Source organism: Bufo bufo, chromosome 3, assembly GCF_905171765.1.
Source record: "Bufo bufo chromosome 3, aBufBuf1.1, whole genome shotgun sequence".
In the NCBI taxonomy this organism is placed as follows: Eukaryota; Metazoa; Chordata; class Amphibia; order Anura; family Bufonidae; genus Bufo; species Bufo bufo.
The window spans coordinates 6,174,222-6,199,026 of NC_053391.1; the positions used below are offsets into that span (position 1 = coordinate 6,174,222).

The following is a 24,805-nucleotide window of genomic DNA, read 5'->3' on the forward strand; positions in this document are numbered from 1 at the left end:
AGTCACTGTGTACATACATTACTTATCCTGTACTGATCCTGAGTTACATCCTGTATTATACTCCAGAGCTGCACTCACTATTCTGCTGATGCAGTCACTGTGTACATACATTACTTATCCTGTACTGATCCTGAGTTACATCCTGTATTATACTCCAGAGCTGCACTCACTATTCAGTCACTGTACCTGCAGATCTTGCTCCAGTGATTTGAGTATTTGCACCAGGCTCTGTGCACCCATTTGATCTAGGATAAATCTTCTGTCAAGCTTGCTGACTGTTTCCCCTTACTACTGATCTAGACTATGCTTACAGTTCCGCTCAGGTGGACACGGTTTCACCAGCTCCCCAGTGACTTGGCCGAAAACAGGGAGCAATAAATGACATTCACACAATAATTTTAGGCACAACAGATGTAGCATCTAATGAAAGCGTTCCTCAGGGTTTCTCAACATTTCTAAGGAAAGTACCTCCTGCGTCAAAGAGCCACCCAAAAAAGGTATGATCAAATACTGTACTGCAGGCTAATTGCACAGTGTGAGCGCCCCCTGGAGACCTGGCATGTACCCTGCAGCACCGGAGACCACCTGGACCATGCACAGGTCTCCACGTTTTACATAGTTATAACCTTACATGACTCAAAGCTCATCAGTAAGGACCAAGTCACCTGAGACAGGAGTCAGCAGAGCGGTACGCCCCAGCGCTCACCCGCCGGTGCACATGTCACAATCATCCGCCTGACTCATCACTCAGTGACGAGGTGTAATACGGGTTATAGAATCCTAAGGAGTGAGGTCACCACACGTCACATTCCTCCGGCAGCTCATCATGTGCAGACCTGTGTCCACCAGCTGTGATCAGGCACCAATCCAGCCTGCAGCCCTGCGGCCTCCTCCTCCTCCGGCAGCGCATCCAGAGCTGCGGCCTCCTCCTCCTCCAGCAGCGTATCCAGAGCTGCGGCCTCCTCCAGCAGCGTATCCAGAGCTGCGGCCTCCTCCTCCTCCAGCAGCGTATCCAGAGCGGCGGCCTCCTCCTCCTCCAGCAGCGTATCCAGAGCGGCGGCCTCCTCCTCCTCCAGCAGCGTATCCAGAGCCGCGGCCTCCTCCTCCTCCTCCACCGGCAGGGCATCCAGAGCCGCGGCCTCCTCCTCCTCCTCCACCGGCAGGGCATCCAGAGCGGCCTCCTCCTTCAGCAGCGTATCCAGAGCGGCGGCCTCCTCTTCCAACAGCGTATCCAGAGCTGCGGCCTCCTCCAGCAGCGTATCCAGAGCTGCGGCCTCCTCCAGCAGCGTATCCAGAGCTGCGGCCTCCTCCAGCAGCGTATCCAGAGCTGCGGCCTCCTCCTCCAGAGCTCCGGCCTCCTCCTCCAGAGCTCCGGCCTCCTCCTCCAGAGCTCCGGCCTCCTCCTCCAGAGCTCCGGCCTCCTCCTCCAGAGCTCCGGCCTCCTCCTCCAGCAGCGTATCCAGAGCTGCGGCCTCCTCCTCCAGAGCTGCGGCCTCCTCCAGCAGCGTATCCAGAGCTGCGGCCTCCTCCAGCAGCGTATCCAGAGCTGCGGCCTCCTCCAGCAGCGTATCCAGAGCTGCGGCCTCCTCCAGCAGCGTATCCAGAGCTGCGGCCTCCTCCAGCAGCGTATCCAGAGCTGCGGCCTCCTCCAGCAGCGTATCCAGAGCTGCGGCCTCCTCCAGCAGCGTATCCAGAGCTGCGGCCTCCTCCAGCAGCGTATCCAGAGCTGCGGCCTCCTCCTCCAGAGCTCCGGCCTCCTCCTCCAGAGCTCCGGCCTCCTCCTCCAGAGCTCCGGCCTCCTCCTCCAGAGCTCCGGCCTCCTCCTCCAGCAGCGTATCCAGAGCTGCGGCCTCCTCCTCCAGAGCTGCGGCCTCCTCCAGCAGCGTATCCAGAGCTGCGGCCTCCTCCAGCAGCGTATCCAGAGCTGCGGCCTCCTCCAGCAGCGTATCCAGAGCTGCGGCCTCCTCCAGCAGCGTATCCAGAGCTGCGGCCTCCTCCAGCAGCGTATCCAGAGCTGCGGCCTCCTCCAGCAGCGTATCCAGAGCTGCGGCCTCCTCCAGCAGCGTATCCAGAGCTGCGGCCTCCTCCAGCAGCGTATCCAGAGCTGCGGCCTCCTCCAGCAGCGTATCCAGAGCGGCGGCCTCCTCCTTCAGCAGCGTATCCAGAGCGGCGGCCTCCTCCTTCAGCAGCGTATCCAGAGCGGCGGCCTCCTCCTTCAGCAGCGTATCCAGAGCGGCGGCCTCCTCTTCCAACAGCGTATCCAGAGCTGCGGCCTCCTCCAGCAGCGTATCCAGAGCTGCGGCCTCCTCCAGCAGCGTATCCAGAGCTGCGGTCTCCTCCAGCAGCGTATCCAGAGCTGCGGCCTCCTCCTCCAGAGCTGCGGCCTCCTCCTCCAGAGCTGCGGCCTCCTCCTCCAGCAGCGTATCCAGAGCTGCGGCCTCCTCCTCCAGAGCTGCGGCCTCCTCCAGCAGCGTATCCAGAGCTGCGGCCTCCTCCAGCAGCGTATCCAGAGCTGCGGCCTCCTCCAGCAGCGTATCCAGAGCTGCGGCCTCCTCCAGCAGCGTATCCAGAGCTGCGGCCTCCTCCAGCAGCGTATCCAGAGCTGCGGCCTCCTCCAGCAGCGTATCCAGAGCTGCGGCCTCCTCCAGCAGCGTATCCAGAGCTGCGGCCTCCTCCAGCAGCGTATCCAGAGCTGCGGCCTCCTCCAGCAGCGTATCCAGAGCTGCGGCCTCCTCCAGCAGCGTATCCAGAGCTGCGGCCTCCTCCAGCAGCGTATCCAGAGCTGCGGCCTCCTCCAGCAGCGTATCCAGAGCTGCGGCCTCCTCCAGCAGCGTATCCAGAGCTGCGGCCTCCTCCAGCAGCGTATCCAGAGCTGCGGCCTCCTCCAGGAGCGTATCCAGAGCTGCGGCCTCCTCCAGCAGCGTATCCAGAGCTGCGGCCTCCTCCAGCAGCGTATCCAGAGCTGCGGCCTCCTCCAGCAGCGTATCCAGAGCTGCGGCCTCCTCCAGCAGCGTATCCAGAGCTGCGGCCTCCTCCAGCAGCGTATCCAGAGCTGTGGCCTCCTCCTCCAGAGCTCCGGCCTCCTCCTCCAGCAGCGTATCCAGAGCGGCCTCCTCCAGCAGCGTATCCAGAGCGGCCTCCTCCAGCAGCGTATCCAGAGCTGCGGCCTCCTCCAGCAGCGTATCCAGAGCTGCGGCCTCCTCCTCCAGCAGCGTAACCAGAGCTGCGGCCGCCTCCTCCAGCAACGTATCCAGAGCTGCGGCCTCCTCCAGCAGCGTATCCAGAGCTGTGGCCTCCTCCTCCAGAGCTGCGGCCTCCTCCTCCAGCAGCGTATCCAGAGCTGCGGCCTCCTCCTCCAGCAGCGTATCCAGAGCTGCGGCCTCCTCCTCCAGCAGCGTATCCAGAGCTGCGGCCTCCTCCTCCAGCAGCGTATCCAGAGCTGCGGCCTCCTCCTCCAGCAGCGTATCCAGAGCTGCGGCCTCCTCCTCCAGCAGCGTATCCAGAGCTGCGGCCTCCTCCTCCAGCAGCGTATCCAGAGCTGCGGCCTCCTCCTCCAGCAGCGTATCCAGAGCTGCGGCCTCCTCCTCCAGCAGCGTATCCAGAGCTGCGGCCTCCTCCTCCAGCAGCGTATCCAGAGCTGCGGCCTCCTCCTCCAGCAGCGTATCCAGAGCTGCGGCCTCCTCCTCCAGCAGCGTATCCAGAGCTGCGGCCTCCTCCTCCAGCAGCGTATCCAGAGCTGCGGCCTCCTCCTCCAGCGGCGTATCCAGAGCTGCGGCCTCCTCCTCCAGCAGCGTATCCAGAGCTGCGGCCTCCTCCTCCAGCAGCGTATCCAGAGCTGCGGCCTCCTCCAGCAGCGTATCCAGAGCTGCGGCCTCCTCCAGCAGCGTATCCAGAGCTGCGGCCTCCTCCAGCAGCGTATCCAGAGCTGCGGCCTCCTCCAGCAGCGTATCCAGAGCTGCGGCCTCCTCCAGCAGCGTATCCAGAGCTGCGGCCTTCCTCCAGCAGCGTATCCAGAGCTGCGGCCTCCTCCAGCAGCGTATCCAGAGCTGCGGCCTCCTCCAGCAGCGTATCCAGAGCTGCGGCCTCCTCCAGCAGCGTATCCAGAGCTGCGGCCTCCTCCAGCAGCGTATCCAGAGCTGCGGCCTCCTCCAGCAGCGTATCCAGAGCTGCGGCCTCCTCCAGCAGCGTATCCAGAGCTGCGGCCTCCTCCAGCAGCGTATCCAGAGCTGCGGCCTCCTCCAGCAGCGTATCCAGAGCTGCGGCCTCCTCCAGCAGCGTATCCAGAGCTGCGGCCTCCTCCAGCAGCGTATCCAGAGCTCCGGCCTCCTCCAGCAGCGTATCCAGAGCTCCGGCCTCCTCCAGCAGCGTATCCAGAGCTCCGGCCTCCTCCAGCAGCGTATCCAGAGCTCCGGCCTCCTCCAGCAGCGTATCCAGAGCTCCGGCCTCCTCCAGCAGCGTATCCAGAGCTCCGGCCTCCTCCAGCAGCGTATCCAGAGCTCCGGCCTCCTCCAGCAGCGTATCCAGAGCTCCGGCCTCCTCCAGCAGCGTATCCAGAGCTCCGGCCTCCTCCAGCAGCGTATCCAGAGCTCCGGCCTCCTCCAGCAGCGTATCCAGAGCGGCCTCCTCCAGCAGCGTATCCAGAGCGGCCTCCTCCAGCAGCGTATCCAGAGCGGCCTCCTCCTCCTCCAGCAGTGGATTCTGAGACTTCAAAAGGAGCAACTTCCTTTCAATCTTAACAAATAAATCCAGATGTGTCCGGAGTGCGCGCCGCTGCCGCCATCCACAGCCAAGCAATCAAAGCCATTAACCTTTTCCTCCATGAAGAGGCCGGGACCAACTACAGAGGAGAAGCCTCCTCGCTGGGGGCCCCCGCTCCGACACGTGGACCTGCAGCTCTCACAAGGAACGGAAAAAAATAACCTGGAAAGTCCTTTACACAGAGAGAAGCCAATGCCGTCTGCAAACTACAGGTCACGGGAGCAGATACGAGCGGTGGCCGGGGTCCCGTCATCTCCCCGGTGAGGGCCCGAGTCTGGGAGAGATCGGTAACCATAGGGATCTCAGCTTCCGGGCCCCTCTGTTCACAGTGGTCTTCTCTGGCGGGGGTTGGGCTCCTATTCTTCTGCCCAGCAGCCACAATGCCGTTACTACAGTGCCCCGTACAGGACGACGTGGTGCGGCCAGCGAGGGGGACTACAGAGGAGAAGCCTCCTCGCTGGGGGGCCCCCGCTCCGACACGTGGACCTGCAGCTCTCACCAGGAACGTCCTTTACACAGAGTGAAGCAAATGTGGCTGCAAACTCCAGGTCACGGGAGCAGATAAGAGCGGTGGCCGGGGCCCAGTCATCTCCCCGGTGAGGGCCCGAGTCTGGGAGAGAGCGGTAACCATAGGGATCACAGCTTCCGGGCCCCTCTGTTCACAGTGGTCTCTGGCGGGGGTTGGGCTCCTATTCTTCTGCCCAGCAGCCACAATGCCGTTACTACAGCAAGCTGCCTATACAGTGCCCCGTACAGGACGACGTGGCGCGGCCAGCGAGGGGGTCTCATTATATGGGATTGGAGATGCCAGAGACCCTCAGCTCATGGCGGAGAACCTGACCGCGGAGATCAGAAATCCAGTATCTATGGGTTTAGAGATATCTGGACAGCAGAAGAAACCATGGACCAGACATAGAACCTCCAACCAATAATCCAGAAAGTCCGGACTGGCAGGAGAACGGGGACCACAGACTGCAGAATAAGGCGGGTGGCAGAGTCCACATACAGCGGGTGAAGGTGGGAGGGCGAGCGCCCAGGGAAGTCTATGGAAAACGCTGTGTGAGCTTGCAGCTGTAGAACTAGAAGTCCCAGCAGAGCCCAATGATTCTCCTATTACTACATTCAATGAGTTTCCCATGTATCATATCAGAGACCAAAGTACCCCCCACCCCCCAAAACACTAAAGGGGCGTATTATCCCCCGGACCGAGGGAATAACAGGAAATCCATTCACTGGGGGCGGCAGATAATCTGCGGAGATTACAATTAACCCTTCATGGGTCAGGAGAGCACTCAGCTACCACTGCCCCACGTACACGGTGGCACAGAGAGTCGAGAAGATCTCGCGTCTCGACCACACGTACCTCCACATCAGGTTCCAGTCTGTAAGAGGTCCGTGACCCGGTCTTCATTTACACCCCTTTGTGCCGTAACACGCAGGAAAGCGAACCAGTCCTGAGAGACGCGGGGTTAACCCCAGCCATGACGAGACGCGCTCTGTGTCCTACCAGGTGATCAGAAATCATTGCATTAAAGGTAAAGTTGACCCATTTAAAACCACCGCTTGGCGCTCACATTGGATCGCCGCCGCCATTACTGCGCTCTACGGCCACAGCAGCATCGCACTGTTACCCCGGAGTCTCCAGGCGATGCCTCCATCAGTGTCTGCAGAGCAAGCAATGCCCAGACCCCGCTACTCCGTACACACCGCCGTCGGGGGATGCGCCTGCCATATGGCTTAAGTCACAACTGCTTGTTACACCCTGCTGCAGGTTTTAGGATAACCTCAATAGTAAAATAAAAGCCGACAGTGACATCATCAGCTCCAGCCTCACACCAGGTGACCTCCGCAGGACTGCAGCCTCACACCAGGTGACCTCCGCAGGACTGCAGCCTCACACCAGGTGACCTCCGCAGGACTGCAGCCTCACACCAGGTGACCTCCGCAGGACTGCAGCCTCACACCAGGTGACCTCCGCAGGACTGCAGCCTCACACCAGGTGACCTCCGCAGGACTGCAGCCTCACACCAGGTGACCTCCGCAGGACTGCAGCCTCACACCAGGTGACCTCCGCAGGACTGCAGCCTCACACCAGGTGACCTCCGCAGGACTGCAGCCTCACACCAGGTGACCTCCGCAGGACTGCAGCCTCACACCAGGTGACCTCCGCAGGACTGCAGCCTCACACCAGGTGACCTCCGCAGGACTGCAGCCTCACACCAGGTGACCTCCGCAGGACTGCAGCCTCACACCAGGTGACCTCCGCAGGACTGCAGCCTCACACCAGGTGACCTCCGCAGGACTGCAGCCTCACACCAGGTGACCTCCGCAGGACTGCAGCCTCACACCAGGTGACCTCCGCAGGACTGCAGCCTCACACCAGGTGACCTCCGCAGGACTGCAGCCTCACACCAGGTGACCTCCGCAGGACTGCAGCCTCACACCAGGTGACCTCCGCAGGACTGCAGCCTCACACCAGGTGACCTCCGCAGGACTGCAGCCTCACACCAGGTGACCTCCGCAGGACTGCAGCCTCACACCAGGTGACAGCCGCAGGACTGCAGCCTCACACCAGGTGACCGCCGCAGGACTGCAGCCTCACACCAGGTGACCGCCGCAGGACTGCAGCCTCACACCAGGTGACAGCCGCAGGACTGCAGCCTCACACCAGGTGACCTCCGCAGGACTGCAGCCTCACACCAGGTGACCTCCGCAGGACTGCAGCCTCACACCAGGTGACCTCCGCAGGACTGCAGCCTCACACCAGGTGACCTCCGCAGGACTGCAGCCTCACACCAGGTGACCTCCGCAGGACTGCAGCCTCACACCAGGTGACCTCCGCAGGACTGCAGCCTCACACCAGGTGACCTCCGCAGGACTGCAGCCGCACACCAGGTGACCTCCGCAGGACTGCAGCCTCACACCAGGTGACCTCCGCAGGACTGCAGCCTCACACCAGGTGACCTCCGCAGGACTGCAGCCTCACACCAGGTGACAGCCGCAGGACTGCAGCCTCACACCAGGTGACCTCCGCAGGACTGCAGCCTCACACCAGGTGACAGCCGCAGGACTGCAGCCTCACACCAGGTGACAGCCGCAGGACTGCAGCCTCACACCAGGTGACCTCCGCAGGACTGCAGCCTCACACCAGGTGACCTCCGCAGGACTGCAGCCTCACACCAGGTGACCTCCGCAGGACTGCAGCCTCACACCAGGTGACAGCCGCAGGACTGCAGCCTCACACCAGGTGACCTCCGCAGGACTGCAGCCTCACACCAGGTGACCTCCGCAGGACTGCAGCCTCACACCAGGAGACATCCGCAGGACTGCAGCCTCACAGGGACATCTCACCTAGTGGTGACATCAGCTGCAGCCTGACATTAGATGACATCATCAGCATAGCTGACATCATCATCAGCACATAGGGGCGACTAGGAGCAGCACACTATACGTGCAGGGTCTGCTCTCCTGAATGTAGATGCCCAACCGCATAGGTAGATTTAGGCCTCTTTCCCACAAGCGAGTTTTCCGCGCGGGTGCAATGCGTGAGGTGAACGCATTGCACCCGCACTGATTTCGGACCCATTCATTTCTATGGGGCTGTGCAAATGAGCGGTGATTTTCGCAGCATGCTCTATATTGTGCGTTTTTCACGCAACGCAGGCCCCATAGAAGTGAATGGGTCTGCGTGAAAATCACAAGCATCCGCAAGCAAGTGCGGTATGCGGTGCGATTTTCACGCATGGTTGCTAGGAGACGATCGGGACCCGATCTTTATCATTTTCCCTTATAACATGGTTATAAGGAAAAATAATAGCATTCTTAATACAGAATGCATAGTAATTTAGAGATGGAGGGGTTAAAATAATAATAATAATTAAACTCCCCTCATCCACTTGCTCGCGCAGCCTGGCTTGTCTTCTTTCATGACCTGGGAGGAAAAGGGCTTTTGGTGACGTCACTGCGCTCATCACATGGTCCATCACCATGATGATAGACCATGTGACGGACCATGTGATGAGCGCAGTAACGTCACCACAGGTCCTTTTTCTCCTGCACAGCAAAGAAGAAGACAGAAGAGAAGCCGGGCTGCGCAAACAAGTGGATTAAGGCGAGCTAAGTTATTATTATTTTTAACCCCTCCAGCCCTATTGTACTAAGCATTCTGTATAACTATGTTATAAGGGAAAATAATAAAATCTACACAACACCGAACCCAAACTTCTGTGAAGAAGTCCGGGTCTGGGTACCAAACATGCCGATTTTTCTCACGCGCGTGCAAAACGCATTAAAACACTTTGCACTCGTGCATTTTCCCGCAACGCACCTGCATCCTATCCGGCCCTCACACGCGACGCCCGTGTGAAAGAGGCCTTAGAGCCGCAGCCTCACCCTAGTGACCGCGTCGCCAGCCGCAGCCTCACCCTAGTGACCGCGTCGCCAGCCCCAGCCTCACCCTAGTGACCGCGTCGCCAGCCGCAGCCTCACCCTAGTGACCGCGTCGCCAGCCGCTGTCATGCCCTGCTCTGACTATGTGCGGAGGTTGGCCAGAATAGCAGCACGTGTTTAGTTTTTTGTTTGGTTTTGGAGTCGTACTAGATCTGCCTCCCTTCAGGTGCACTGGGTGGGGTCATTGGTTTAAATCTCACTCATTCCCAGTGTTCTGTGCGGGTTATAGAAATCAGTCTGGCCTTGGAAGCAAGGAAGGAAGGATTGTCTGTTCCAGCTCAGATAAGAAAAGTTTGGTTTCTGTTTTTGTTGTTTGCTGTCTAGACTGTTTGTGTGTCGTCTGTCCCCTCCAGGTTCTGAGGGAGCAGGCTGCCCCTATTCCCCTTTCACCATCTCAGGGATTCTAGGGTATTTTCAGCCCAGGCACGAGGACACATTATTCCTACCTTCAAGGTCTGAATGTGGGCTTAGCAGTGTAGGGAGAGAAGTCAGGGATTTACTAGGAGGTGACCATTCCCCAGCTTCTCGCCTAGAAACTTGTTTGTTGGTTTATCTGTGTATCTGAGATCCCGTCCGCCGTGATAGCCGCAGCCTCACACTAGTGACCGCGTCGCCAGCCGCAGCCTCACACTAGTGACCGCGTCGCCAGCCGCAGCCTCACACTAGTGACCGCGTCGCCAGCCGCAGCCTCACACTAGTGACCGCGTCGCCAGCCGCAGCCTCACACTAGTGACCGCGTCGCCAGCCGCAGCCTCACACTAGTGACCGCGTCGCCAGCCGCAGCCTCACACTAGTGACCGCGTCGCCAGCCGCAGCCTCACACTAGTGACCGCGTTGCCAGCCGCAGCCTCACACTAGTGACCGCGTTGCCAGCCGCAGCCTCACACTAGTGACCGCGTTGCCAGCCGCAGCCCCACACTAAGTGACCTCACACCGGATGAAACGACATCATCAGCCGCAGCCTCACACCAGTGACCGCGTCAGCTCTAACCGTACATTAGGTGACATCATCAGCTGCAGACTTACATTAGGTGACCTCACACCGGATGCAGTGACATCATCTGCTTCAGCCTTACACCTGTCAAGTGACATCAGCTCCTGCGCTGGGCCCCCCTTCTTACATCTGGGGAGTTGATCTGCTGAATGTAATAAACTGGTTTAGGCAATGTACGACTAAGGACTAAAATAGCTGAAGTGGGTGGAGCGGAGTTTATTATATAGATGGCGAGCTTCCAAGACACAGGCGGAAATGTGACTCACGGATGACACTCCGGTAAAGATCGGCTCCAGTCGTAGCCTGGGAGTGATCCGTGACCTCAGGCGGCCATGAAACCAGCACCGATCCTGAACGATGGCTACAGCCTACATCCCACCTAGTACGGGTGAGGACGGGTGAGGCATCAGTCAGGGGCACAAGGAAAAGACCCCCTCTGCCAACAAAGCTAAAACCACCCTTGTCCACAGGAATCTATAGGTGTTGAGAGACTACAACTCCTAGCATGCTCTGAGATCCATAGATCATGCTATATAATGTATATACAGTAGTGATGCTGAGAGTTGTAGTCTCCCGGTTACACACAATTTCTCCATTGACATGCACAGCATAGACGATGGACCATTAATAGGACTCCTTACCAGTACAGAGATGAGGTATAATGGGAAGACAATGTCAACGACCTGGGCAAGAAGATAACAGTCCATCACTTCCGCTGTGCACACATCTCAGCGTCGCCTGCTCACACTACACGTGATGCCACCAGACGTGACATGTACTAGGTGGCACCCGACGCTGCAGACTTCACTCCGGTGGGATTATTAGTAGTCAAGCAAGGAGGAGCCCATAGACCAACAGAAAACCCAAAATGTCAGACACGTGCCTAAGAGTGCTGGGCACATCGGCTACTGGGCTCCTGACGCGGGTACAGCCATACAGGGCACAGCCCTACAGGGCGGCCGCACAGCCCTACAGGGCGGCCGCACAGCCCTACATGTTTGCCAAAATGAGGCAGCCACTGACAATCAACATGAAACCCATACTGATCTGTGGTAAAACCGCACGACAGACACTGGTCAGCACTGAGCGCGGATGTAAACCCATTAGAGGAAACGTTCTGCTGTGAATAGGTTTGTCACAGGCCCTAGATCAGACCCCCCCCCCTCAATAGTAGACCATTGATATTCGACACCGTCTATACCCGACCCCCCCATAGTAGATCTTCTATAACAGACATTTTATATGACATCCCCCAATAATAGATGTCTTATCATTTACCGTGCCTATAACAGACATTTTATAATAGACCCACTATAGAAGAGGTCATATACTGCGCCCCCCCATAGTACACCTATTATACTGCGCCCCCCCATAGTACACCTATTATACTGCACCCCCCCATAGTACACCTCTTATACTGCGCCCCACACAGTACACCTATTATACTGCGCCCCACACAGTACACCTCTTATACCGCGCCCCACACAGTACACCTATTATACTGCGCCCCCCCATAGTACACCTATTATACTGCGCCCCACACAGTACACCTATTATACTGCGCCCCACACGGTACACCTATTATACTGCGCCCCACACAGTACACCTATTATACCGCGCCCCACACGGTACACCTATTATACTGCGCCCCACACGGTACACCTATTATACTGCGCCCCCCCACGGTACACCTATTATACTGCGCCCCACACAGTACACCTCTTATACTGCGCCCCCCCATAGTACACCTCTTATACTGCGCCCCCCCATAGTACACCTATTATACTGCGCCCCACACAGTACACCTATTATACTGCGCCCCACACAGTACACCTCTTATACTGCGCCCCCCCATAGTACACCTCTTATACTGCGCCCCACACAGTACACCTATTATACTGCGCCCCACACAGTACACCTATTATACCGCGCCCCACACAGTACACCTATTATACTGCGCCCCCCCATAGTACACCTCTTATACTGCGCCCCACACAGTACACCTATTATACTGCGCCCCACACAGTACACCTATTATACTGCGCCCCACACAGTACACCTCTTATACCGCGCCCCACACAGTACACCTATTATACTGCGCCCCCCCATAGTACACCTATTATACTGCGCCCCACACAGTACACCTATTATACTGCGCCCCCCCATAGTACACCTCTTATACTGCGCCCCCACACAGTACACCTCTTATACTGCGCCCCACACAGTACACCTCTTATACTGCGCCCCACACAGTACACCTCTTATACTGCGCCCCCCATAGTACGCCTCTTATACTGAGCCCCCCCCATAGTACGCCTCTTATACTGCGCCCCCCCATAGTACGCCTCTTATACTGCGCCCCCCCATAGTACGCCTCTTATACTGCGCCCCCCATAGTACACCTCTTATACTGCGCCCCCCCCATAGTACACCTCTTATACTGCGCCCCACACAGTACACCTCTTATACTGCGCCCCACACAGTACACCTCTTATACTGCGCCCCCCATAGTACGCCTCTTATACTGAGCCCCCCCCATAGTACGCCTCTTATACTGAGCCCCCCCATAGTACGCCTCTTATACTGCGCCCCCCCATAGTACGCCTCTTATACTGCGCCCCCCCATAGTACGCCTCTTATACTGCGCCCCCCCATAGTACACCTCTTATACTGCGCCCCCCCCATAGTACACCTCTTATACTGCGCACCCCTATAGTAAACCTCTTATACTGCGCCCCCCATAGTACACCTCTTATACTGCGCCCCCCCCATAGTACACCTCTTATACTGCGCCCCCCCCATAGTACACCTCTTATACTGCGCACCCCCATAGTAAACCTCTTATACTGCGCCCCCCATAGTACGCCTCTTATACTGAGCCCCCCATAGTACACCTCTTATACTGCGCCCCCCCCATAGTACACCTCTTATACTGCGCACCCCCATAGTAAACCTCTTATACTGCGCCCCCCATAGTCAGGGTGGATTTGATTTAAATAATAGTTTTCTACATAAAGACTAATTCTTGCTGGTATAACTTATAATATGCAAGTAGATGAAGATTTAAACAACTTTTCATATTAGTTTGATTCGGTTGATTCCGCATTCATAGGTTTGTAGAAGTTAGTATTAAGGTATTTTTCTCAACTCTGTTCATATTATAACATTTTTGCTGTGAAGAAGATGCGCATGTGATCTCTGCTGAGTCAAATTCAGTTTTGAGAACTGCAAAAGTAAACCAAGCATCTGTGATAATATCTTGTAGGCAGATAAACTGCCCAATAATCTTACAAAAACCTCTGGAAGAGCCGGACATTGTGAATGGATTCATGGAATTTATTTACCAAAAAAATTACACATATAGAAACCTAGAATGTGTCGGCAGATAAGAACTAGGGATCGACCGATTATCGGTTTGGCCGATATTATCGGCCGATATTGAGGATTTTGAACGTTATCGGTATCGGCATCTATTTTGCCGATATACCGATAACATATTGGGAACACAGATCTCGCTGCTCTCAGCGCTCTCTGTGTTCCCTCCGCAGCACAGGGGAGAAGGAAGCAGTGTCTCCTCCCCCTGTGCTGCTGCTGCCGATGCCGCCAATGAGAGGAGAGAAGACAAGAGGAGGGGCGGGGCTGTGGCCGCTGCGCCACCAATGAAGATGAGTCTTTCATTCATATACAGGAGGCGGGAGCTGCAGAATCACATAGCCGGCTCCCGACCTCTATGAGCGGCAGCTGCGATCTGCGGTAGTTAACTCCTCAGGTGCCGCGGATCGCAGCTACCGCTCAGAGGTCGGGAGCCGGCTATGTGATTCTGCAGCCAGCTCCCGCCTCCTGTATATGAATGAATGAGAGAGGTATCTTCATTGGTGGCGCAGTGCGCCCCCCCCCCCCCAAGCCCCCCAGTATTAATCATTGGTGGCGCAGTGCGCCCCCCCCCCCCCCGCCCAGTATTACTCATTGGTGGCAGTGGCCACAGGATCCCCTCTCCCCTGCTCCTCCGATCGGAGCCCCAGCTGTGTAATCCTGGGGCTCCGATCGGTTACCATGGCAGCCAGGACGCTATTGAAGCCCTGGCTGCCATGGTAAGCCCCATGCTGCTGTGTGCACAAAGCAAGGAGCAGCAGGGACAGTGTGAGCTCCTATTCACCCTGATAGAGATCTATCAGGGGGAATAGGACAAGGGTTCTAATTCCTAAGGGGGCTAAAAGTTAGTAAAAAAAAAAAACCACAAAAATATTAAGTATAAATGAAAAAGATTTATAAAAAAAAAAAAATACACATTAACAATAAACATATTAATTTTCAGCAGATTTGTGTAGGAATTTTTTTTTTTTTCTCAAAAAAGAAAATTCCCAGAATATCGGTATAAATTATCGGCCTGAAAGTTCACAAATTATCGGTATCGGCCCTAAAAAATCAATATCAGTCGATCCCTAATAAGAACCATTTGGCCCATCTAGTCTGCCCAATATACTGAGTATATGAAGGATGGCCTTATGCCTATCCCATGCATGCTTAACCTCCTTCACTGTATTTGCAGCTACCACTTCTGCAGGAAGGCTATTCCATGCATCCACTACTCTCTCAGTAAAGTAATACTTCCTGATATCACTTTTAAACCTTTGCCCCTCTAATTTAACACTATGTCCTCTTGTAGCAGTTTTTCTTCTTGTAAATCTTCTCTCCTCTTTTACCGAGTTGATTCCCTTTATGTATTTAGCAGTTTCTCTCATCTCCCCTCTGTCTCTTCTTTCTTCCAAGCTATACATGTTAAGGTCCTTTAACCTTTCCTGGTAAGTTTTATCCTGCAATCCATGTACTAGTTTAGTAGCTCTTCTCTGAACTCTCTCTAGAGTATCTATATCCTTCTGGAGATATGGCCTCCAGTACTGCGCACAATACTCCAGATGAGGTCTCACTAGTGCTCTGTAGAGCGGCATGAGCGCCCCCTCTGTCTACTGGTAATGCCTCTCCCTATACACCCCACCATTCTGCTAGCATCTCCTGCTGCTCTATGACATGGTCTGCCTACCTTTAAGTCTTCTGAAATAATGACCCCTAAATCCCTTTCATCAGATACTGAGGTTAGGACTGTGTCACTGATTGTATATTCTGCTCTTGGGTTTTTACGCCCCAGGTGCATTATCTTGCACTTATCAACATTACATTTTAGTTGCCAGATTTCTGACCGTTCCTCTAGTTTTCCTAAATCCTTTTCCATTTGGTGTATCCCTCCAGGAACATCAACCTTGTTACAGATCTTTGTGTCATCAGTAAAAAGACGCACCTTACCATCGAGGCCTTCTGCAATGTCGCTGATAAAGATATTAAACAATATGGGTCCCAGAACAGATCCCTGAGGTACCCCACTGGTAACAAGACCATGGTCTGAATATACTCCATGGACTACAACCCTCTGCTGTCTGTCCCTCAGCCACTGCCTAATCCATTCCACAATATAGGAGTCCACGTACAGCCTTATTCTACAGAATTAAAAAACTCATCTTTATTTCATGATGGAATAACCTTTGGATGGTAATAGGTTTTCCTCAAAAAGCATTTTATATAAAAAAAATGCAATATTTTTTTTAAATCATTGATTTTTATCCACCCTGCCCATAGTACGCCTCCTATACTGCGCCCCACCATAGTACGCCTCCTATACTGCGCCCCCCCATAGTACGCCTCCTATACTGCGCCCCCCCATAGTACGCCTCCTATACTGCGCCCCCCCATAGTACGCCTCCTATACTGCTCCCCCCCATAGTACGCCTCCTATACTGCGCCCCCCCCATAGTACGCCTCCTATACTGCGCCCCCCCCATAGTACGCCTCCTATACTGCGCCCCCCCATAGTACGCCTCCTATACTGCGCCCCCCCATAGTACGCCTCCTATACTGCGCCCCCCAATAGTACGCCTCCTATACTGCGCCCCCCCATAGTACGCCTCCTATACTGCGCCCCCCCATAGTACGCCTCCTATACTGCGCCCCCCCATAGTACGCCTCCTATACTGCGCCCCCCCATAGTACGCCTCCTATACTGCTCCCCCCCATAGTACGCCTCCTATACTGCGCCCCCCCCATAGTACGCCTCCTATACTGCCCCCCCCCCATAGTACGCCTCCTATACTGCGCCCCCCCATAGTACGCCTCCTATACTGCGCCCCCCCATAGTACGCCTCCTATACTGCGCCCCCCAATAGTACGCCTCCTATACTGCGCCCCCCAATAGTACGCCTCCTATACTGCTCCCCCCCATAGTACGCCTCCTATACTGCTCCCCCCCATAGTACGCCTCCTATACTGCGCCCCCCCATAGTACGCCTCCTATACTGCGCCCCCCCATAGTACGCCTCCTATACTGCGCCCCCCCATAGTACGCCTCCTATACTGCGCCCCCCCCCCATAGTACGCCTCCTATACTGCGCCCCCCCATAGTACGCCTCCTATACTGCGCCCCCCCATAGTACGCCTCCTATACTGCGCCCCCCCATAGTACGCCTCCTATACTGCGCCCCCCCATAGTACGCCTCCTATACTGCGCCCCCCCCATAGTACGCCTCCTATACTGCGCCCCCCCATAGTACGCCTCTTACACTGAGCCCCCCCATAGTAAACCTCTTACACTGCGCCCCCCATAGTACACCTCTTACACTGAACCCCCCTATAGTAAACCTCTTATACTGCGCCCCCCTATAGTACACCTCTTATACTGCGCCCCCCTATAGTACACCTTATACTGCGCCCCCCTATAGTACACCTCTTATACTGCGCCCCCTATAGTACACCTCTTATACTGCGCCCCCCTATAGTACACCTCTTATACTGCGCCCCCCTATAGTACACCTCTTATACTGCGCCCCCCTATAGTACACCTCTTATACTGCGCCCCCCTATAGTACACCTCTTATACTGCGCCCCCCTATAGTACACCTCTTATACTGCGCCCCCCTATAGTACACCTCTTATACTGCGCCCCCCTATAGTACACCTCTTATACTGCGCCCCCCTATAGTACACCTCTTATACTGCGCCCCCCTATAGTACACCTCTTATACTGCGCCCCCCTATAGTACACCTCTTATACTGCGCCCCCCTATAGTACACCTCTTATACTGCGCCCCCCCATAGTACACCTCTTATACTGAACCCCCCTATAGTACATCCTATACTGCGCCCCCTATAGTACACCTCTTATACTGTGCCCCCTATAGTACACCTCTTATACTGTGCCCCCCTATAGTACACCTCTTATACTGAACCCCCCTATAGTACACCTCCTATACTGCGCCCCCTATAGTACACCTCCTATACTGCGCCCCCTATAGTACACCTCTTATACTGCGCCCCCTATAGTACACCTCTTATACTGCGCCCCCCTATAGTACACCTCTTATACTGCGCCCCCATAGTACACCTCTTACACTGAACCCCCCTATAGTACATCCTATACTGCGCCCCCTATAGTACTCCTCTTATACTGTGCCCCCCATAGTACACCTCTTATACTGAACCCCCCTATAGTACACCTCCTATACTGCGCCCCCTATAGTACACCTCTTATACTGAACCCCCTATAGTACATCCTATACTGCGCCCCCTATAGTACACCTCTTATACTGTGCCCCCCATAGCACACCTCTTATACTGAACCCCCCTATAGTACACCTCCTATACTGCGCCCCCTATAGTACACCTCTTATACTGTGCCCCCCATAGTACACCTCCTATACTGCGCCCCCTATAGTACACCTCCTATACTGTGCCCCCCCATAGTACCCCTCTTATACTGCGCCCCCTACAGTAGATTCAGTTCTCCTCTGAGGTTTGCCTCTAGTAGTCCAGACATTCGGTGACCACCTCCTATAAGGCAGAGCGCGATGTGCGAGGGCTGCACCACCAGATGAAAGGCCGGAGCCCTCCCCCGGGTAACGGCACCTGCAGACCGTCACTCAATCATTAATAATTAATGGAGAATATGCAGCATAAGAAATCCATCGGCTGCAGAGGTGCCGACCCCACCAGATCAGGAGCACCCGAATATTACCCAGAATGCACCTGTAAGTCCCCGGGACAGCAGCTCTATGACGAGGGGGGCAGCAGAATGATTAAAACGATCCAGATTTATAACAACGCCTCCTCCTGATAACCCTTCACATATCCCTGCAATATGGCGTCCTCCCTGGTAACAGCAGCGCCGGCCTCCGGCGGATCCACGAGCCGGCGAGACCTCATTTGTCATGTGCAGAAAATGAATGCACTCAGACCCCCCCCCCCCCCCCAGCAGACCCCTGGCATCAGTCATGGCCGTGTCCCTGCACCGTCCCTTTAAGGGTGATGCCTAGTACAATGTGGCTTCTGCAGCGGTCCCTGTCACATGGGTGAGGAGTGAATGAGGGGCGGATGCAGGGGGTAGTAGTCTGGATGCAGGGGGTAGTAGTCCGGATGCAGGGGGTAGTAGTCCGGATGCAGGGGGTAGTAGTCCGGATGCAGGGGGTAGTAGTCCGGATGCAGGGGGTAGTAGTCCTCTCCTGCCTGCAGCTATGGGGTCACTATTCTTTCTGACTATTGAAGGTGAAAAAGGGTGGGGCGGTGGGAGGCAGACGCTGGAAGACGGTGCCGCCGGGCGCTGCAGCCTGCATTGTAAGGTGGGGCTGTCAGAGGAGACAGCTGCACAATGAAGACCCCGAGCCGCTCCGCGGCGGCCATCAGCAGCTCTGCAGCAATGGCGGATCCTGCCTCCCAGCAGAGGGGGGGCCATGGTACAGGTCATTGTCTGACTGAGGGGGTACAATGTAGCAGAGCAGGCAGCCCCCACAGGAAGGACTCTGCTACATCGGATCGCAGCCCACCCCCACTATGGGGAGAGCTGGTATGAACCCGCGAGGGGCCCCCACAACCATAGGATGGGTGGCCCCGGCAGGTGACAGCACAGGGTGAAGCTTTGGGGTACTCACGGCTGACTTTCATGCTGCCGAACGATGACGGTTGTTGAACGGGTTTGCAGCTCTCTGCAAAAGAAGTGGTTCGCGGCCTCCCCGACATGCTGCGCCCTGCTGCCTCTCTCTCTTCCTTATAGAAGCCGGGTGGGGGGCAGAAACATCCAGACCCCGGCGGGCGGCCCAGCAACCTCGCACCCCTCGCTCTAAGCGGGGCGTCTAAGAGCAGCGACAGTCACCGTCTCCTCCGCGTCCGGTCACTCCAGACCCCGCATCGTCCGTCCTCCGGGACACAATACGGCAGAGGTGGGGGTCTCACAGGCCCATGGGGGTCTCACAGGGCAGCGGGAGATAGCGGGGGCTCCTCTTAGATCAGGGGGGACACTGGGTGTATTAATGAGATGGGGCCCTTCAGGCTGGGGGGCAGGTGTCAGCACTGGGGGCTCTCCCTCCCCTGGGGCTGCGCGGCTCTCACAGCAGTGCACACACAGCCTTCATGGCGGCTTCTTCCCCAAGCTCAGGCCCGGCCGCCTCCTCCTCCTCACAATGCCGCCCAGACAATGAGCTGCGGCCCGTCTCCGGGGCGTCACACGCGGCCGCCAACGGCTGCTCGGAGGCTCCGCTCGCTGGATTCCGCGGGATTCCTGTCACACGAGCGGATGCCGCTCCGATCTCCGCCTTCGGATCGTTCCCTTTCCCTTTGTCACTCTCCGTCCGACTGACCGCATTTGCCTGTCGGTTTTTTTTTTTTTTTTTTTCTGCAAAGCTCTCCCCCCTCCTTGTCACATGACGTAGAGCGCGGGGCTCAGCGCGCAGGTACGCTACGGAAACGGCGCAACGTGCGGCGAAGAATAGGCGTAGGGGAGGGGGAGCGCGCAGCCAGTTCCTTCATGACGTCCCACTCTTCGCTCGCTCCGCCCACATCACTCGCCAGCGTTCAATAGCCAACCAAGCCGCGGGAAGTGAAAATGGGGCGGTGCCGACAATCTGTACTAACCAGTGAAGACCGTCGTCAGGTTCCCCTCTGCGCTCTCACACAACTCCTCCTCCATAGCTCAGCGCTAACGATCCTCTACGCTGATTGGTTCTAATCCAAGCATTCTAGGCACTCTACCCAATAGGGATCCAGAATGCAGAGACCCGCCTCTTTATCGATATAAGTCAGCTGTTGATTGGTCACTCATCTGCCCGTCTTCATTAACGCTTCAGGATAAAGGCGAGGCGAGCGCTGACTGAAAGGCGACCACTGATTGGTCGGGGCGAACAGCTGCCGCTGAAAGGAATAGGCGGAAGTGGGTGTGGCCAGGACCTTTTTAAGACGCCGGAAGTGTGACCTTTCACTTCGACGGCCCGATAGAAGTTGAGTTGCTATGGGAACAGGTGTTGGCGCTGGTACTCCTGAGGTTTCAGGGGCGCAGGCAGCTTATTATAGGTTATCCCTGGGTTCTGTACTGTTCCCATAGGTTTCTATAGGCTGCTGTGACCTAATGGAGTCTGTAAGGTTGGGTCACATATGGATATGTACTGGGGTTCTGTAGTAAAGTCTTATTCTGGCTGATACAGTGACGCCTGGGCCCCTGCGGTGCTCCCCTTTATGCTGACACCACAGTAAATGGCTCAGAATGCTGGGGGATGGGTGAGCGGAGGCCACACTGGAATGGCCACCTTATTAGACACCCTGATCTGGTCGGGCTCTCGACCTTGGCCGCCATAACAGCGGTAATTCATGGCGACATGAACTAGGTGAACGCTTGTCATGTGGGCAGGAGATTAGATGGAGGTCCTGACGTGGTGACCGGCCCGTTCTGCCTCCCCCAGAGAGACCCCACAGGATGAGATCTGGGGGAGCCTCGCTGCCATGTCCCTGGTGGCCCGGGGCAATGTCCTTCTGCCATAGGGTACACAGCAGCCATGATGGTGGTCAGACACAACTCTGGGGGAGCCCAGTAAACTCCCCCACCATTACTGCCTCTCCTGACAGGACCGCCATCTGTGTGGTGCAGCAGAAAGCTGGAGCCATCCCTCCGACCAGGCCGTGTTCTCCACTGCTCAGTCATCCAATTTTTGGAGTCTTGACTTTCCGTTTTCCATTGATAGAAATGGCGCTAGAGCTGTTCTATCCCATCCATGATAAGATCATTGTGCCTGATGAGGGGGCAATCCAACCTTGAAACGCGCTGTTCAAATAAGTGTTTTCATAATCCAGTGCAGTGCACGAGTTGTGCGTCCGGACATGATACTTGTAGCACCAGTGCAGTGCGCGAGTTGTGCGTCCGGACATGATACTTGTAGCACCAGTGCAGTGCATGAGGTGTGCGTCTGGACATGATACTTGTAGCACCAGTGCAGTGCACGAGTTGTGCGTCCGGACATGATACTTGTAGCACCAGTGCAGTGCGCGAGTTGTGCGTCCGGACATGATACTTGTAGCACCAGTGCAGTGCATGAGGTGTGCGTCTGGACATGATACTTGTAGCACCAGTGCAGTGCACGAGTTGTGCGTCTGGACATGATACTTGTAGCACCAGTGCAGTGCACGAGTTGTGCGTCTGGACATGATACTTGTAGCACCAGTGCAGTGCACGAGTTGTGCGTCCGGACATGATACTTGTAGCACCAGTGCAGTGCACGAGGTGTGCGTCCGGACATGATACTTGTAGCACCAGTGCAGTGCACGAGGTGTGCGTCTGGACATGATACTTGTAGCACCAGTGCAGTGCACGAGTTGTGCGTCTGGACATGATACTTGTAGCACCAGTGCAGTGCACGAGTTGTGCGTCTGGACATGATACTTGTAGCACCAGTGCAGTGCACGAGTTGTGCGTCTGGACATGATACTTGTAGCACCAGTGCAGTGCACGAGTTGTGCGTCTGGACATGATACTTGTAGCACCAGTGCAGTGCACGAGGTGTGCGTCCGGACATGATACTTGTAGCACCAGTGCAGTGCACGAGTTGTGCGTCTGGACATGATACTTGTAGCACCAGTGCAGTGCACGAGTTGTGCGTCTGGACATGATACTTGTAGCACCAGTGCAGTGCACGAGTTGTGCGTCTGGACATGATACTTGTAGCACCAGTGCAGTGCACGAGTTGTGCGTCTGGACATGATACTTGTAGCACCAGTGCAGTGCACGAGTTGTGCGTCTGGACATGATACTTGTAGCACCAGTGCAGTGCACGAGTTGTGCGTCCGGACATGATACTTGTAGCACCAGTGCAGTGCACGAGTTGTGCGTCCGGACATGATACTTGTAGCACCAGTGCAGTGCACGAGTTGTGCGTCCGGACATGATACTTGTAGCACCAGTGCAGTGCACGAGTTGTGCGTCCGGACATGATACTTGTAGCACCAGTGCAGTGCACGAGGTGTGCGTCCGGACATGATACTTGTAGCACCAGTGCAGTGCACGAGTTATGCGTCCGGACATGATACTTGTAGCACCAGTGCTGTTTTTGGCTGCAGATTGCCGCCTGTTCATTTTGATTCTTCACGTTCTCCCTTCATTGAGATGTTTTCGTCCACAGGACCCCCTGTTGCTGGATGGTTTTCCTCAGTCTCTCCATTCGCGGTATACCCTCCACACGAGGTCTGCCGTCTCTGAAACTTGGTCCTGGCTAGTCTACCCCCAGTGACCGCCCCTCGCTCCAAGTAACTCGGGCCATGCAATTTTGTGGATTCACAGCGATCACAGAAAACTTGTCCGTGGATTTTATACTGCGCTCTGGGAAAGCTGCAGTCATGATGGGGCCAGGGCCCTGATAAAGAGGGCCTTCACTATAGGGCGGTAGTGAGGAGCTGAGGGAAGCCAGTATGTGACTGGAAAAGAAGGGAGATGTGGCTGATGGGGTTTTACCGATTGCGGAGTTGTTGTTGTTCGGCTTCAGATAGGGGTTGTCCAATTACCCATCCTTACACCCCATTAGGTTACATAGATATCGTAGAGGGGGTTATCTCCAATCCACTGGATAGGGGATAGCTTTTAGATCAGTGGGGGTCTGACTGCTGAGATCCCCACCGATCACGATGAGTCCTGTGCCCCCATATGAAGGGAGCGGTAGGCTGAACATACGCACTGGCGCTCCATTCATTTTTATGAGATTGACAAGAGCAGCACTCTCCTGTCACCAGCAGTCCCATAGACTAGAGAGAGCGGGATCCCCATTCTTGTGATTCGTTTTTGTTTAATTCTTTTTAAGGTTTATGTTCTATAGGTCTATAGTTACCGAACATAATGAAAGCCATAAAAGAAGAGGAGAAAGTGAAAACAGAATGAAGGAACCCGAGTCGGCAAGAAAAGATTAGTCTGGTGACGCGGCAGCCAATGAAGTTCTGTAATCTGGAGGAGACGTTCCTGGGCGAGCTTTATCCTGCCATGAGAGGGGCACATGGGGCGGCCGGATGTCCTGCACATATCCCTGAGCTGTTAGTGTCCTCATATCACTACTAGGGGTGACCGACTGTCCTATGTGATGGCTTCCCCGATCATCACCAGCAGTTGGGGCAGTGTGTCGCTCCACAGGCAGGATTGAAGCGTTCACCTCTATACTCGAACCTAACCGTCATGGGATCCCAAACAGAACTAAAGATGACGCAGCTCCACTCCATAGCCGTCCAGGTTTGTCATTCATGAGACCTCTACAAATGAAGGTGACAGTGGCTCCTGTCAATGTTAGGACTCATAATGGGCGACGTGACACCAAATTCTCTATTGCTGAGCTCCTGGAAAAGGTCCGGAAAGAGATAGGGGTGTAATGAAGGGGCCGCCTGCTTGTGTGGCTTAAACTATCCTCTCTACTGGTGTGCTCTTAAATTACTACTGCTCCCAACATCTCCTAACAGCGAGGTCAGAATGGCCAAGATGGCAGATATTCATCGAAACCATCATCCTGCCCCTCAGTCCAGTGATGCCCCATCTCAAAGTCTGTCAACTGGTCAAAACGGGGGAGATTTATTAGGAGGATGCGACTGATTTATGACAAGGTGCACACCATGAGCCTACACAGAAATCTATGGCAGCTCAGAGGTCATTTGCAGCAGAAAACTGGCAAAAGTTAAGATAAATTTGTCATGGCTGCTGTACATGCCCTCCCTACAGCAGTGAAAGTGGCGTAAAAACACCACTTGACAATATATTGTCTCAAGGCCTCTAAAAAGTAAAGTTAAGGGTTTTTTATGCCAGAAATCGGGTGCAAAGAAGATAATAAATCTCCCTCCATGTTTTCTAATGTGTCATAGAGGCATGTCTAGCAGTCAACAATCTTTCACCAAGACGTGAACTACCCAAAAGTAGCCTCTGAGAGCCTTTTTATAGGGCAGCAGGGGAAGCACTTCTATGCGCTCTTGTGGCAAGACCCTGTGTCCAGTCAGACTACATCTACTACACAGTGTTGCAGCAATCTGACTTTTCTATTTCGAGGTGGTATTTTTTCCTCCCTCAATGAGTGAATTTCTGAAGAGAGCTATCACTGCGATAGAGACGGAGGAGCCTCGCGACACCCGGGAGGGACCACTGATCCCTGAGACTTTCGCCAAAAAGGAGCAAGAAAGCTGCAAGACCCGAAGACATGGGCGAGAACGCCGCCCTCCTCCTCTCCGCTCCTCCAACATCAGGTGGGAACGGAAATGTCACTGAGCAAAATAAGCCCCTAA

The 24,805-nt window shown here is 55.4% G+C and overlaps 1 protein-coding gene across 2 annotated transcripts in view; it reads right to left on the bottom strand.

Annotated features, from left to right (window-relative positions):
- The window catches only part of GSK3B (glycogen synthase kinase 3 beta), a 77,242-nt gene extending 57,732 nt beyond the window's left edge, over positions 1–19,510 (bottom strand). For both annotated transcript variants that reach the window (XM_040422829.1, XM_040422827.1), the window contains exon 1: positions 19,171–19,510. In XM_040422829.1, coding sequence (XP_040278763.1) covers positions 19,171–19,258 — 88 coding nt within the window. In that variant the 5' untranslated portion in view covers positions 19,259–19,510. The remainder of the gene's footprint in view (positions 1–19,170) is intronic.
- Positions 19,511–24,805: the final 5,295 nt, after the last annotated feature.